Genomic DNA, 14,749 nt, shown 5'->3' with positions numbered 1-14,749 from the left:
CACACACATTGACTCTCACTGGGGTACAGGTTCCACACGCACTGAATCTCAATGGGGTACAGGTTCCACACACTGACTCTCACTGGGGTCCGGGTTCCACACACACTGACTCTCAATGGGGTACTGGTTCCACACACACTGACTCTCACTGGGGTACGGGTTCCACACACGCTGACTCTCACCGGGGTATGGGTTCCACACACACTGACTCTCACTGGGGTACGGGTTCCACACACACTGTCTCTCACTGGGGTATGGGTTCCATACACACTGACTCTCTCTGAGGTATAGGTTCCACACACACTGTCTCTCACTGGGGTATGGGTTCCACACACACTGACTCTCACTGGGGTATGGGTTCCACAAACAATGATGTCACTGGGGTAGGGGTTCCACACACACTGACTCTCACTGGGGTACGGGTTCCACACACACTGATCTCACTGGGGTACGGGTTCCACACACACTGACTCTCTCTGGGGGTATAGGTTCCACACGCACTGACTCTCACTGGGGTACGGGTTCCACACACAATGACTCTCACTGGGGTACGGGTTCCACACACACTGACTCTCACTGGGGTACGGGTTCCACACACACTGACTCTCACAGGGGTACGGATTCCACACACACTGACTCTCACTGGGGTACGGGTTCCACACACACTGACACTCACTGGGGTACCTGTTCCACACACACACTGACTCTCACTGGGGTACGGGTTCCACACACATTGACTCTCACTGGGGTACGGGTTCCACACACACTGACTCTCACTGGGGTATGGGTTCCACAAACAATGATGTCACTGGGGTAGGGGTTCCACACACACTGACTCTCACTGGGGTATGGGTTCCACACACACTGATCTCACTGGGGTACGGGTTCCACACACACTGACTCTCTCTGGGGTATAGGTTCTACACGCACTGACTCTCACTGGGGTACCTGTTCCACACACACACTGACTCTCACTGGGGTCCGGGTTCCACAAACACACCGACTCTCACTGGGGTACGGCTTCCACACACACTGACTCTCACTGGGGTACGGGTTCCACACACACTGACTCTCACAGGGTTACGGGTTCCACACACAATGACTCTCACTGGGGTACGGGTTCCACACACACTGACACTCACTGGGGTACAGGTTCCACACACACTGACTCTCACTGGGGTACGGGTTCCACACACATTGACTCTCACTTAGGTACGGGTTCTACACACACTGACTCTCACTTGGGTACGGGTTCCACACACACACTGACACTCACTGGGGTACAGGTTCCACACACACTGACTCTCACTGGGGTACGGGTTCCACACACACTGACTCTCACTTAGGTACGGGTTCCACACACACTGACTCTCACTGGGGCATGGGTTCCACACACACTGACTCTCACTGGGGTATGTGTTCCACACACACTGACTCTCACTGGGGTAAGGGTCCCACACACAATTACTGTCACTTGGGTATGGGTTCCACACACACTGACTCTCACTGGGGTATGGGTTCCACACACACTGACTCTCACTGGGGTACAGGTTCCACACAAACTGACACTCACTGGGGTACGGGTTACACACACACTGACTCTCTCTGGGGTACGGGTTCCACACACACTGACTCTCACTGTGGTCTGGGTTCCACACACACTGACTCTCACTGGGATACGGGTTCCACACACACTGGCTCTCACTGGGGTATGGGTTCCGCACACACTGACTCTCACTGGGGTACGGGTTCCACACACACTGACTCTCAATGGGGTATGGGTTCCACACACACTGACTCTCACTGCGGTCAGGGTTCCACACACACTGACTCTCACTGGGGTACGGGTTCCACACACACTGACTCTCACTGGGGTACGGGTTCCACACACACTGAATCTCACTGGGGTACAGGTTCCACACACACTGACTCTCACCGGGGTACGGGTTCCACACACACTGACCCTCACTGGGGTATGGGTTTCGACACACACTGACTCTCACTGGGGTATGGGTTCCACACACACTGACTCTCACTGGGGTACGGGTTCCACACACATTGACTCTCACTGGGGTACAGGTTCCACACGCACTGACTCTCAATGGGGTACAGGTTCCACACACTGACTCTCACTGGGGTACGGGTTCCACACACACTGACTCTCACTGGGGTACGGGTTCCACACACGCTGACTCTCACTGCTGGGGTACAGGTCCCACACGCACTGACTCTCAATGGGGTACAGGTTCCACACACTGACTCTCACTGGGGTACGGGTTCCACACACACTGACTCTCACTGGGGTACGGGTTCCACACACGCTGACTCTCACTGGAGTACGGGTTCCACACACGCTGACTCTCAATGGGGTACAGGTTCCACACACACTGTCTCTCACTGGGGTACAGGTTCCACACACACTGACTCTCACTGGGGTACGGGTTCCACACACACTGATCTCACTGGGGTAGGGGTTCCACACACACTGACTCTCTCTGGGGTATGGGTTCCACAAACAATGATGTCACTGGGGTAGGGGTTCCACACACACTGACTCTCTCTGGGGTATAGGTTCCTCACGCACTGACTCTCACTGGGGTACGGGTTCCACACACACTGACTCTCACAGGGGTACGGATTCCACACACACTGACTCTCACTGGGATATGGTTTCCACACACACTGACTCTCAATGGGGGATGGTTTCCACGCACACTGACTCACACTGGGGTACGGGTTCCACACACATTGACTCTCACTGGGGTACGGGTTCCACACACACTGACACTCACTGGGGTACCTGTTCCACACACACACTGACTCTCACGGGGGTACGGGTTCCACACACACTGACTCTCACTGGGGTACGGGTTCCACACACATTGACTCTCACTGGGGTCCGGGTTCCACAAACACACCGACTCTCACTGGGGTACGGCTTCCACACACACTGACTCTCACTGGGGTACGGGTTCCACACACACTGACTCTCACTGGGGTACGGGTTCCACACACACTGACTCTCACTGGGGTATGTGTTCCACACACACTGACTCTCACTGGGGTACAGGTTCCACACACACTGACTTTCACTGGGGTAAGGGTCCCACACACAATTACTGTCACTGGGGTATGGGTTCCACACACACTGTCTCTCACTGGGGTATGGGTTCCACACACACTGACTCTCACTGGGATACGGGTTCCACACACACTGGCTCTCACTGGGGTACGGGTTCCACACACACTGACTCTCACTGGGGTACGGGTTCCACACACACTGACTCTCAATGGGGTATGGGTTCCACACACACTGACTCTCACTGGGGTGCGGGTTCCACACACACTGACTCTCACTGGGGTATGGGTTCCACACACACTGACTCTCACTGGGGTATGGGTTTCACACACACTGATTCTCACTGGGGTACGGGTTCCACACACACTGACTCTCACTGGGGTACGGGTTCCACACACACTGACTCTCACTGGGGTACAGGTTCCACACACACTGATTCTCACTGGGGTACGGGTTCCACACACACTGACTCTCCCTGGGGTACGGGTTCCACACACACTGACTCTCACTCGGGTACGGGTTCCACACACACTGACTCTCACTGGTGTATGGGTTCCACACACACTGACTCTCTCTGGGGTGCGCGTTCCACACACACTGACTCTCACTGGGGTACGGGTTCCACACACACTGACTCTCACTGGGTTACGGGTTCCACACATACTGACTCTCACTGGGGTACGGGTTCCACACACACACTGACTCTCACTGGGGTACGGGTTCCACACACACTGACTCTCACTGGTATACGGGTTCCACACACACTGACGCTCACTGGGGTACAGGTCCCACACACACTGCCTCACAGTGAGGTAAAGGTTTTCGTGATGGGGAGATGTTATCGGCGTAGCAATGAAATCATAGAAATCATAGAATTGGCTTTCGGGAGGAGTGAGATTCTGGGGAAGGGATTTGGAGGATGGAATTTGGAGGGAAGGTTTTGGTGTGAGTGTTAGGGGGTGTGTTTTGTGGCTAAGGATAATGGTTTTGGAGGGAGGGTTTTGGGATGGAGTTGGAGGGAGGGATTTTGAGGTGTAGTTTTGGAACGAGTGTCTTGGGACGGATTTGGAGGGATGGTTTTGAGATGGTTTTGAAGGGTTGGTGTTGGGATAATTTTGGAGGGGTGGTTTTGAGACGGTTTTGAAGGGGTGGTTTTGGAGGGAGGGTTTTCGGACGGTTTTGGAGGGATGGTTTTGTGATGGTTTTGGAGGGATGGTTTTGGGACGGTTTTGGAGGGATAGATTTGGAGGGTGTCATTTTGGGGTATAGTTTTGGAACGAGTGTCTTGGGACGGTTTTGGAGGGATGGTTTTGAGACTGTTTTGGAGGGATGGTTTTGGGATGGTTTTGGAGGTAGGGTTTTGGGACGATTTTAGAGGGAGGGTTTTGGGACGGTTTTGGAAGGATGGTTTTTGGGATGGTTTTGGAGGTAGGGTTTTTTAACGATTTTGGAGGGATAGTTTTGGAGGGAGGGATTTTGGGGTATAGTTTTGGAAAGAGTGTCTTGGGACGGTTTTGGTGGGATGGTTTTGGAGGGATGGTTTTGAGACGGTTTTGGAGGGATGGTTTTGGGATGGTTTTGGAGCGAGGGTTTTGGGACGATTTTGGAGGGAGGGTTTTGGGACGGTTTCGGAGGGATGGTTTTGGGAGGGCTACGGAGGAAGGTTTTTGGGATGGTTTTGGAGGGATGGTTTTGGGATGGTTTAGGAGGGATAGTTTTGGAGGGAGGGATTTTGGGGTATAGTTTTGGAAAGAGTGTCTTGGGACGGTTTTGGAGGTAGGGTTTTGGGACGGTTTCGGAGGGATGGTTTTGGGATGGTTTTGAAGGGAGGGTTTTGAGGGGCACATTTTGGATGGGTTTTGAAGGGAGGACTTGTGGGAACGTTTGCGGGAATGCTTTGGGGAAAGGATCTGTGGGCAGGGTTTTGGAGAAAAGGTTTGGGGGATAATTTGAGGGAGTGTTTTGGGGAATGTTTTGGGGAGTGTTTTGGGGAGTGTTTTGGAGGGAGTGTTTTGGAGGGAGTGTTTTGGAGGGAGTGTTTTGGAGGGAGTGTTTTGGAGGGAGTGTTTTGGAGGGAGTGTTTTGGAGGGAGTGTTTTGGAGGGAGTGTTTTGGAGGGAGTGTTTTGGAGGGAGTGTTTTGGAGGGAGTGTTTTGGAGGGAGTGTTTTGGAGGGAGTGTTTTGGAGGGAGTGTTTTGGAGGGAGTGTTTTGGGGGAGTGTTTTAGAAGGTGTGTTTTGGGGGAGTGTCTTGGGAGGTGTTCTGGAGGGCGTGTCTTGGGGGTGGGTTTTGGGAGAGGGGTTTGGTAGGAGTATTGTGGGAGAGGGTTTTGGAGGGAGGTTTTGGGGAGAGGTTTGTGGGGAGGCGTTTGTGGGGAGTGTTTTGTGGGGAGGGGTTTTGTGGGGGGGGTTTTAGTGGAGGGTTTGGGGAGTGGCTTTGCGGGGGAGGGTTTGCGGGAAGGGTTGGGGAGAGTGTTTTGGGGAGAATCTAGGGGGAAGTATTTAGACGGAAGAGTTTAGGGGGTAGGGCTTCGGGGACACAGTTTATGGGGAGGGTTTAGGGGACACAGATTGTGGGGGGGGGTTAGGGGACAGAATTTGTGGGGAGGGTTTAGGGGCACAGATTGTGGGGAGGGTTTAAGGGACAGAGTTTGTGGTAAGGGTTTAGGGGACAGAGTTTGTGGGGAGGGTTTAGGGGGAAGGGTTTAGGGGACAGAGTTTGTGGGGAGGTTTTGGGGACAGAGTTTGTGGGGAGGGTTTAGGGGGAAGGGTTTAAGGGACAGAGTTTGTGGGGAGGGTTTAGGGGAAGGGTTCAGGGGACAGAGTTTGTGGGGAGGGTTTAGGGGGAAGGGTTTAGGGAACAGAGTTTGTGGGGAGGGTTTGGGGACAGAGTTTGTGGGGAGGGTTTAGGGGGAAGGGTTTAAGGGACAGGGTTTAGGGGGAAGGGTTTAGGGGACAGAGTTTGTGGGGAGGGTTTAGGGGGAAGGGTTCAGGGGACAGAGTTTGTGGGGAGGGTTTAGGGGGAAGGGTTTAGGGGACAGAGTTTGTGGGGAGGGTTTAGGAGAATGGGCTTAGGGGACAGAGTTTATGGGGAGGGTTTAGGGGTAAGGGTTTAGGGGACAGAGTTTGTGGGGAGGGTTTAGGAGAATGGGCTTAGGGGACAGAGTTTGTGGGGAGGGTTTAGGAGAATGGGCTTAGGGGACAGAGTTTGTGGGGAGGGTTTAGGAGAATGGGCTTAGGGGACAGAGTTTGTGGGGAGGGTTTAGGAGAATGGGCTTAGGGGACAGAGTTTGTGGGGCGGGTTTAGGAGGATGGGCTTAGGGGACAGAGTTTGTGGGGAGGGTTTAGGAGGATGGGCTTAGGGGACAGAGTTTGTGGGGAGGGTTTAGGAGGCTGGGCTGCTGAAAGATTCTCTGATGATTCTCGTTTCTCATATCGAAATGTCAGAATGAAAAGGTCACAATCAACAAAACAAGAAATTCAGTGACACATTTTTTCTTTCACCCTCATCCTTTCTATCTCTCTCTTTCTCTCTCTGTCTATCTCTCTCTCACACATTCTTTCTGTCTTACTCTCCCTCTCTCTGTCTCTCTCTCTCTGTCTCTCGCTCTGTCTGTCTCTCGCACTCTCTTTTCCATCTCTCGCTCTGTCTCTCTTATTCTCCCTCTCTCTGTCTCTCTATCTCTCACTCCATCTCTGTCTCTCTCTCCATCTCTGTCTCTCTCTCCATCTCTTTCACTCTCCCATCTGACTCTCTCCATCTCTGTCGCTCTGTCTTTCTCTCTATTTCTCTATCTCTCTATCTGTTTCTCTACCTCTGTCCCTCTCACTCTCTCTTTCTGTCTCTATTTCTCTATCTCTCTGTTTCTCTGACTCCCAGTCCGTCTCTCTCTCTCTCTCTATCTCTCTCTCTCTCTACTACTCTATCTCTGTTTTTCTCTCTCTCTCTATTTCTCTTCCTCTCTTTCTCTGTTTCTCTGCCTCTCTCACTCTCTCTATTTCTCTGTCTCTCTCTCTCGCTCTTTCTCTCTATTTCTCTATCTCTCTTTCTCTGTCTCTCTGTCCCCCTCTCTCTCTATCTCTCTCGCTCTCTTTCTATTTGTCTATCTATCTGTTTCTCTGTCCCTCTGCCCCCCCCTCTCAATTTCTCTACCTCTGTTTCTCTGTCTCTGTCTCTCTCACCCTGTCTCTCTGTCTCTGTTTCTCTATTTCTCTGTTTCTCTGCCTCTCTGACCCTCTCTCTGTCTCTCTTTCTGTCTATATTTCTCTATCTCTATGTTTCTCTGCTTCTCTATCCCCTCTCTCTCTGTCTCTCTCTCTCTATTTATCTATCTCTCTCTTTCTCTGTCTCTCTGTCCCCCCTCTCCTTCTCTTCTCTGTCCCTCTCTCTTGCTCTGTCTCTCTATTTTGCTATCTCTCTCTCCCGCTGTCTCTCTCTGTCTCTCTCTCTCTACTTCGCTATCTCTCTGTTTCTGTCTCTCTGCCCCTCACTCTCTCTCTGTCTCTCTGTCGGTCTGTCTCTCTTGCTCTATTTTTCTATTTCGCTATCCCTCTGTCCCACTCTCTCTCTGTCCCTCTCTCTTTCTCTCTCTCTGTCTGTCTTTCTCTCTCTCTCTCTGTTTCTCTATCTCTCTGTCCCTCTCTCTCTGTTTCTCCATCTCTGTCCCTCTCTCCCTATCTCTCTCCATTTCTCTATCTCTCTCTCCCTCTCTCTCTGTCTCTCTCTCTACTTCTCTATCTTTGTTTCTCTGTCTCTCTGCCCCTTTCTCGCTCTCTCTCTCTCTTTCTATTTCTCTGTCTCTCTCTGTCCCTCCCTCTCTCTGCCTCTATTTCTCTATCTCTCTGACTCCCTGTCCGTCTCTCTCTCTGTTTATCTATCTCTCTGTCCCTCTCTCTTTCTCTGTTTCTCCATCTCTCTGTCCCTCTCTCTCTGTCTCTCAGTCTCTCTGTCCCTCTCTCTCTGTGTCTCTCTATTTCTCTCTCTCTCTCAGTCTCTCTCTCTATTTTTCTATCTCTCTATTTCTCTCTCTCTCTGCCCCTCTCTCTGTCTCTCTCTTTATTTCTCTATCTCTGTCTCTCTGTCCCTCTCTCGCTCAGTCTCTCTCTCTATTTTTCTATCTCTCTGTTTCTCTGTCCCTCCCTCTCTCTCTATTTCTCTATCTCTCTGATTCCCTGTCCCTCTCTCTCTCTCTCTCTCGCTATTTTTCTATCTCTCTGTTTCTCTGCCCCCCCTCTCTCTCTGTCTCTCTCACTATTTCTCTATCTCTGTCCCTCTCTCGCTCAGTCTCTCTCTCTATTTTTCTATCTCTCTGTTTCTCTGTCTCTCTGTCCCTCTCTCTCTCTCTCTCTGCCTCTCTCCCTCTCTCTCTATTTATCTATCTCTCTGACTCCCTGTCCCTCTCTCTCTCTGTCTGTCTCTCTATTTCTCTATCTCTCTATTTCTCTATCTCTCTATTTCTTTGTCTCTCTGTCCCTCTCTTTGTCTCTCTCTGGCACCCTCACACTGAGTCCAGCCCTGACCCACTGCCCAAATTCCCCCTCTGTTACCATGGGCCCCACTCTGCCGCACTGACGCCTGTTGTTGTCTGCGCTCCCCATCCCTCCCCTCCGTCCCGAGACGCCCTTACCCTCTCCGCCAGCTGCTGGCTGCCCCTCAGCAAGGAGAGGAGCCCGATGGTGAGGAGGATGAGCATGTCCATTCAGTGGTGGTCCTCGGTGAATGTCTCCGTGCTGCAGACTCTACCCCAGGGCAGGTTCGGTGGTCCCAGTTTGACCAGAGTTGGGCCTGTCCTGCTCGGGGAGGTCGGGGTGGGGCCAGGGTTTCACGGCAAGGGTGGGGGCACAGCGCCGGACAAGGAGGGAGGGAGGGAGCGAGGGTGTCTGAGCCTCCCGCGCGCGATGCGAGCAAACCGAATTTGGGCGGAAACATGAGAGTCACATCAAGAGGTAAACAGTGAGACAGGAAATGCATTTCCTCTCCGAGCAACTCACTTAACAGAAACTGTCACCGCAGAGAGCAGAATAACACAGCCTCGCTCACACTCGCTCACACTCACACTTGCTCACTCGCTCACACTCACACCCACTCACACATTCACACTCGCTCTCACCCACACTCAAACTTGCATTATCTCATGCTCACACTCACATACTCACTCATGCTCACACACTCACACTCGCTCACACTCTCACGCTTGCTCACACTCGCTCATGTTCACTCCCATTCACTCACTCTCCCATTCTCTCACTCACTATCACTCATGCTCTCTCATACTCTCTCTCGCTACTGCCTTACACCCGCTCTCACACTCCATCACACTCACTCTCACACTCACTCTTACACTCCCTCACAATCGCTCACACTCAGTCAGTTCACTCATACTCTCACACACACTCTCTCTCTCACTCTCTCAGACACACTCGCTCATGCTCTCTCACAGTCTCACTCACCCGCTCTCATTGACACTCACTCGCATTCATCTGCACTCACTTGTACACACTCACTCACACTCTCACAATCTTACACACTCAATCAGGCTCACTCACACAGTCACTCATGCTCTCACTTACACTCACTGACTCACACTCACGCTCATTCACACTTACTAACACTCTCAAAGTCACTCACATTCGCTCACACTCTCACATTCACTCACGCACTCCCTCACATACTCATCCACACATTCGCTCACTCTCTCATTTACTCGCTCCCTCTCTCAGTCACTACCACATGCTCACACACTCACATTCATTCACACACTCATTCCCACACTCACTCAGTCACACACACACTCACTTACACACTCGACCAGACACTGACACTTGCTTACACTCTCACACTCGATCAAACTCTCCCACGTTCAGACACTCACTTACACTCTCTCTCAAACTCTCTCACACTCAGTCTTGCTCACACTCACTCACTATCACTGTCCCTCTGTCTCACATTCAGACTCGTTTACATGCTCAGACTCACTCACATGCACAATCACTTGCATTTACACTCACTCACACTCAAAGTCTCTCATACTCTCAATCTCGCTCATGCTCACTCACACTCCTTAAGACACACTCACTCACGCTCTCACAGTCTCACACACTCACTCATGCTCTCACTCACTTGCACTCACTCAGTCCTGCTCTCTCACAGTCTTACACACTCACTCAGGCTCACTCACTGTCACGTTCATTCGTACTCACTAACGCTCTCTCAAAGTCGCTCACACTCACTCAGGCTTTGCTCACACACTCATTCAAACACTTACATTCGCTCATTTACTCATTCCATCTCTCACTCACTGACACGCTCACTCACATTCATTCACACACTTGCTTATATAGTTGCTCACACTCAAACACACATTAATTCACACACTTGTTCCCATACTCGCACACAGTCACACACACTCACTCACACGCTCACTTACACACTCGCTCAGACACTGACACTTGCTTACACTCTCACACTTGATCACACTCTCTCACACTCACATACACTCTCTCACACTCAGTCTTGCTCACACTCACTCACCATCACTGTCTCTGTCTCACATTCAGACTCGCATACACTCTCAGACTCACATGCTCAGTCACGTGCATTCACACTCACTCACACTCAAAGTCTCTCACACTCTCAATCTCGCTCATGCTCACTCACACTTCTTAAGACACACTCACTCACGCTCTCACAGTCTCACACACTCATGCTCTCACTCACTCGCACTCACTCACTCATGCTCTCTCACAGTCTGACACACTCACTGAGGCTTACTCACAGTCACTCATGCTCTCACTCACTCACAAACTCTCACTCATTCACCCTCACTCACAGTCACATTCATTCACACTCACTAACACTCTCTCAAAGTCTCACACTCTCTCACACTTACTCAGGCTTTGCTCACACAATCATTCAAACACTCACTCACACTCGCTCATTTACTCATTCCATCTCTCACTCACTAATACACGTTCACTCATATTCGTTCACACACACACTCACACACTCATTCACACACTCTCTCACACTCTCTTACACTCATTCACACCCATGGTCACTCAATCTCCACACTCACTCACAGTCACTCAGACTCTCTTACACTCTCTCACACTCAATCACAATCGCTCACACTCAGTCAGCTCTCTCACACACTCTCAAACACTCTCACGCTCCCTCTCTAACATTCACTTGCTCTCTCACACTCAGTAACGCTCGATAACACACTCAAACCCTCTCAAACACGCTCATGCTCTCTAACAGTCTCACGCTCTCACTCACTCTCACACATTCAGTCATACTTACTCACACTCGCGCTCTCTCTCGAACATTCACTCACGTTCTCTCACAGCGAGATGAGACAAGGGAGGGGGATGAGGGAAGTTCGTGTCGGCGAGGGGAATGAGGGAAATGAGTGTGGGGGGATTCCTTGGTGCTGGGGGCTGGGACGCTGATCACCGTGGCGACCCCCAGGCAGAGAGTCAGCGAGGACGATGCCTCGGTCCCGTGTGTCCCGGCAGTGTGGGGTGGATTCAATGGGAATTCCCATTGACTGCGTCGTGGTGGAGAATCCCGAAGCCACTGAACGGCGCACAGCTTCCCGAGAACACATGGCCGGGAGTCCCTGGAGGAGCCCTGGAGGAGCCCAGCCATCCTCTTCTTTATTTTCTACGAGTTACACAACGGATTCCAGCCTATAGAATTTACAGTCCAGAAAACGGCCATTCGGCCCATTGAGCGTGTGTGAGTGAGACTGCATGAGAGCGAGCGTGTGTGTGTGAGACTGCATGAGAGTGAGAGTGTGTGAGTGAGACTGCATGAGAGCGAGTGTGTGTGAGTGAGACTGCATGAGAGTGAGCGTGTGTGAGAGAGACAGCATGAGAGTGAGTGTGTGTGAGTGAGACTGCATGAGAGTGAGTGTGTGTGAGTGAGACTGCATGAGAGCGAGTGTGTGTGTGTGAGACTGCATGAGAGCGAGCGTGTGTGTGTGAGACTGCATGAGAGTGAGAGTGTGTGAGTGAGACTGCATGAGAGCGAGTGTGTGTGAGTGAGACTGCATGAGAGTGAGCGTGTGTGAGTGAGACAGGATTTAGATTGTCTGGAGACTTGGGCGGAGAGATGGCAGATGGAGTTTAACCTGGACAAATGTGAGGTAATGCATTTTGGAAGGGCTAATGCAGGTAGGGAATATACAGTGAATGGTAGAACCCTCAAGAGTATTGAAAGTCAAAGAGATCTAGGAGTACAGGTCCACAGATCACTGAAAGGGGCTACACAGGTGGAGAAGGTAGTCAAGAAGGCATACGGCATGCTTGCCTTCATTGGCCGGGGCATTGAGTATAAGAATTGGCAAGTCATGTTGCAGCTGTATAGAACCTTAGTTAGGCCACACTTGGAGTATAGTGTTCAATTCTGGTCGCCACACTACCAGAAGGATGTGGAGGCTTTAGAGAGGGTGCAGAAGAGATTTACCAGAATGTTGCCTGGTATGGAGGGCATAAGCTATGAGGAGCGATTGAATAAACTCGGTTTGTTCTCACTGGAACGAAGGAGGTTGAGGGGCGACCTGATAGAGGTATACAAAATTATGAGGGGCATAGACAGAGTGGATAGTCAGAGGCTTTTCCCCAGGGTAGAGGGGTCAATTACTAGGGGGCATAGGTTTAAGGTGAGAGGGGCAAAGTTTAGAGTAGATGTACGAGGCAAGTTTTTTACGCAGAGGGTAGTGGGTGCCTGGAACTCACTACCGGAGGAGGTAGTGGTGGCAGGGACGATAGGGACATTTAAGGGGCATCTTGACAAATATATGAATAGGATGGGAATAGAAGGATACGGACCCAGGAAGTGTAGAAGATTGTAGTTTAGTCGGGCAGTATGGTCGGCACGGGCTTGGAGGGCCGAAGGGCCTGTTCCTGTGCTGTACATTTCTTTGTTCTTTGTTCTTTGTTCTTTGTTCTTTGTGTGTGAGAGAGACAGCATGAGAGTGAGTGTGTGTGAGTGAGACTGCATGAGAGTGAGTGTGTGTGAGTGAGACTGCATGAGAGCGAGTGTGTGTGAGTGAGACTGCATGAGAGTGTGTGTGTGTGAGTGAGACTGCATGAGAGCGAGTGTGTGTGAGTGAGACTGCATGAGAGTGTGTGTGTGTGAGTGAGACTGCATGAGAGCGAGTGTGTGTGAGTGAGACTGCATGAGAGTGAGCGTGTGTGAGTGAGACTGCATGAGAGTGAGTGTGTGTGAGTGAGACTGCATGAGAGTGTGTGTGTGTGAGTGAGACTGCATGAGAGCGAGTGTGTGTGAGTGAGACTGCGTGAGAGTGAGCGTGTGTGAGTGAGACTGCATGAGAGTGAGCATGTGTGAGAGAGACAGCATGAGAGTGAGTGTGTGTGAGTGAGACTGCATTAGAGTGAGTGTGTGTGAGTGAGACTGCATGAGAGTGAGTGTGTGTGAGTGAGACTGCATGAGAGTGATCGTGTGTGTGAGTGAGACTGCATGAGAGTGTGTGTGTGAGTGAGACTGCATGAGAGTGAGTGTGTGTGAGTGAGACTGCATGAGAGTGATCGTGTGTGTGAGTGAGACTGCATGAGAGTGAGTGTGTGTGAGTGAGACTGCATGAGAGTGATCGTGTGTGTGAGTGAGACTGCATGAGAGTGAGTGTGTGTGAGTGAGACTGCATGAGAGTGAGTGTGTGTGAGTGAGACTGCATGAGAGTGATCGTGTGTGTGAGTGAGACTGCATGAGAGTGAGTGTGTGTGAGAGACTGCATGAGAGTGAGTGTGTGTGAGTGAGACTGCATGAGAGTGAGTGTGTGTGAGTGAGACTGCATGAGAGTGATCGTGTGTGTGAGAGAGACTGCATGAGAGTGAGTGTGTGTGAGAGAGACTGCATGAGAGTGAGTGTGTGAGTGAGACTGCATGAGAGTGAGTGTGTGTGAGTGAGACTGCATGAGAGTGATCGTGTGTGTGAGTGAGACTGCATGAGAGTGAGTGTGTGTGAGAGACTGCATGAGAGTGAGTGTGTGTGAGTGAGACTGCATGAGAGTGTGTGTGTGAGTGAGACTGCATGAGAGCGAGCGTGTGTGAGTGAGACTGCATGAGAGTGAGCGTGTGTGAGTGAGACTGCATGAGAGTGAGTGTGTGTGAGTGAGACTGCATGAGAGCGAGCGTGTGTGAGTGAGACTGCATGAGAGTGAGTGTGTGTGAGTGAGACTGCATGAGAGTGAGCGTGTGTGAGTGAGACTGCATGAGAGTGAGTGTGTGTGAGTGAGACTGCATGAGAGTGAGCGTGTGTGAGTGAGACTGCATGAGAGTGAGTGTGTGTGAGTGAGACTGCATGAGAGCGAGCGTGTGTGAGTGAGACTGCATGAGAGTGAGCGTGTGTGAGTGAGACTGCATGAGAGTGAGCGTGTGTGAGTGAGACTGCATGAGAGTGAGCATGTGTGAGTGAGACTGCATGAGAGCGAGCGTGTGTGAGTGAGACTGCATGAGAGCGAGCGTGTGTGAGTGAGACTGCATGAGAGCGAGCGTGTGTGAGTGAGACTGCATGAGAGCGAGCGTGTGTGAGTGAGACTGCATGAGAGTGAGTGTGTGTGAGTGAGACTGCATGAGAGCGAGCGTGTGTGAGTGAGACTGCATGAGAGCGAGCGTGTGTGAGTGAGACTGCATGAGAGCGAGCATGTG

The 14,749-nt window shown here is 51.4% G+C and overlaps 1 protein-coding gene across 1 annotated transcript in view; it reads right to left on the bottom strand.

Annotated features, from left to right (window-relative positions):
• LOC140392889 (tumor necrosis factor receptor superfamily member 3-like) overlaps positions 1-9,082 on the bottom strand; it is a 92,804-nt gene extending 83,722 nt beyond the window's left edge. The window contains exon 1 of the mRNA XM_072478651.1: positions 8,704-9,082. Within this exon, the coding sequence (XP_072334752.1) occupies positions 8,704-8,775 (72 nt within the window). The 5' untranslated portion in view covers positions 8,776-9,082. The remainder of the gene's footprint in view (positions 1-8,703) is intronic.
• Positions 9,083-14,749: the final 5,667 nt, after the last annotated feature.

The sequence above is a fragment of the Scyliorhinus torazame genome, chromosome 16 (assembly GCF_047496885.1).
Source record: "Scyliorhinus torazame isolate Kashiwa2021f chromosome 16, sScyTor2.1, whole genome shotgun sequence".
In the NCBI taxonomy this organism is placed as follows: Eukaryota; Metazoa; Chordata; class Chondrichthyes; order Carcharhiniformes; family Scyliorhinidae; genus Scyliorhinus; species Scyliorhinus torazame.
Note: the sequence above shows the minus strand (reverse complement) of the source record. Positions and strands in the feature narration are given on the sequence as shown.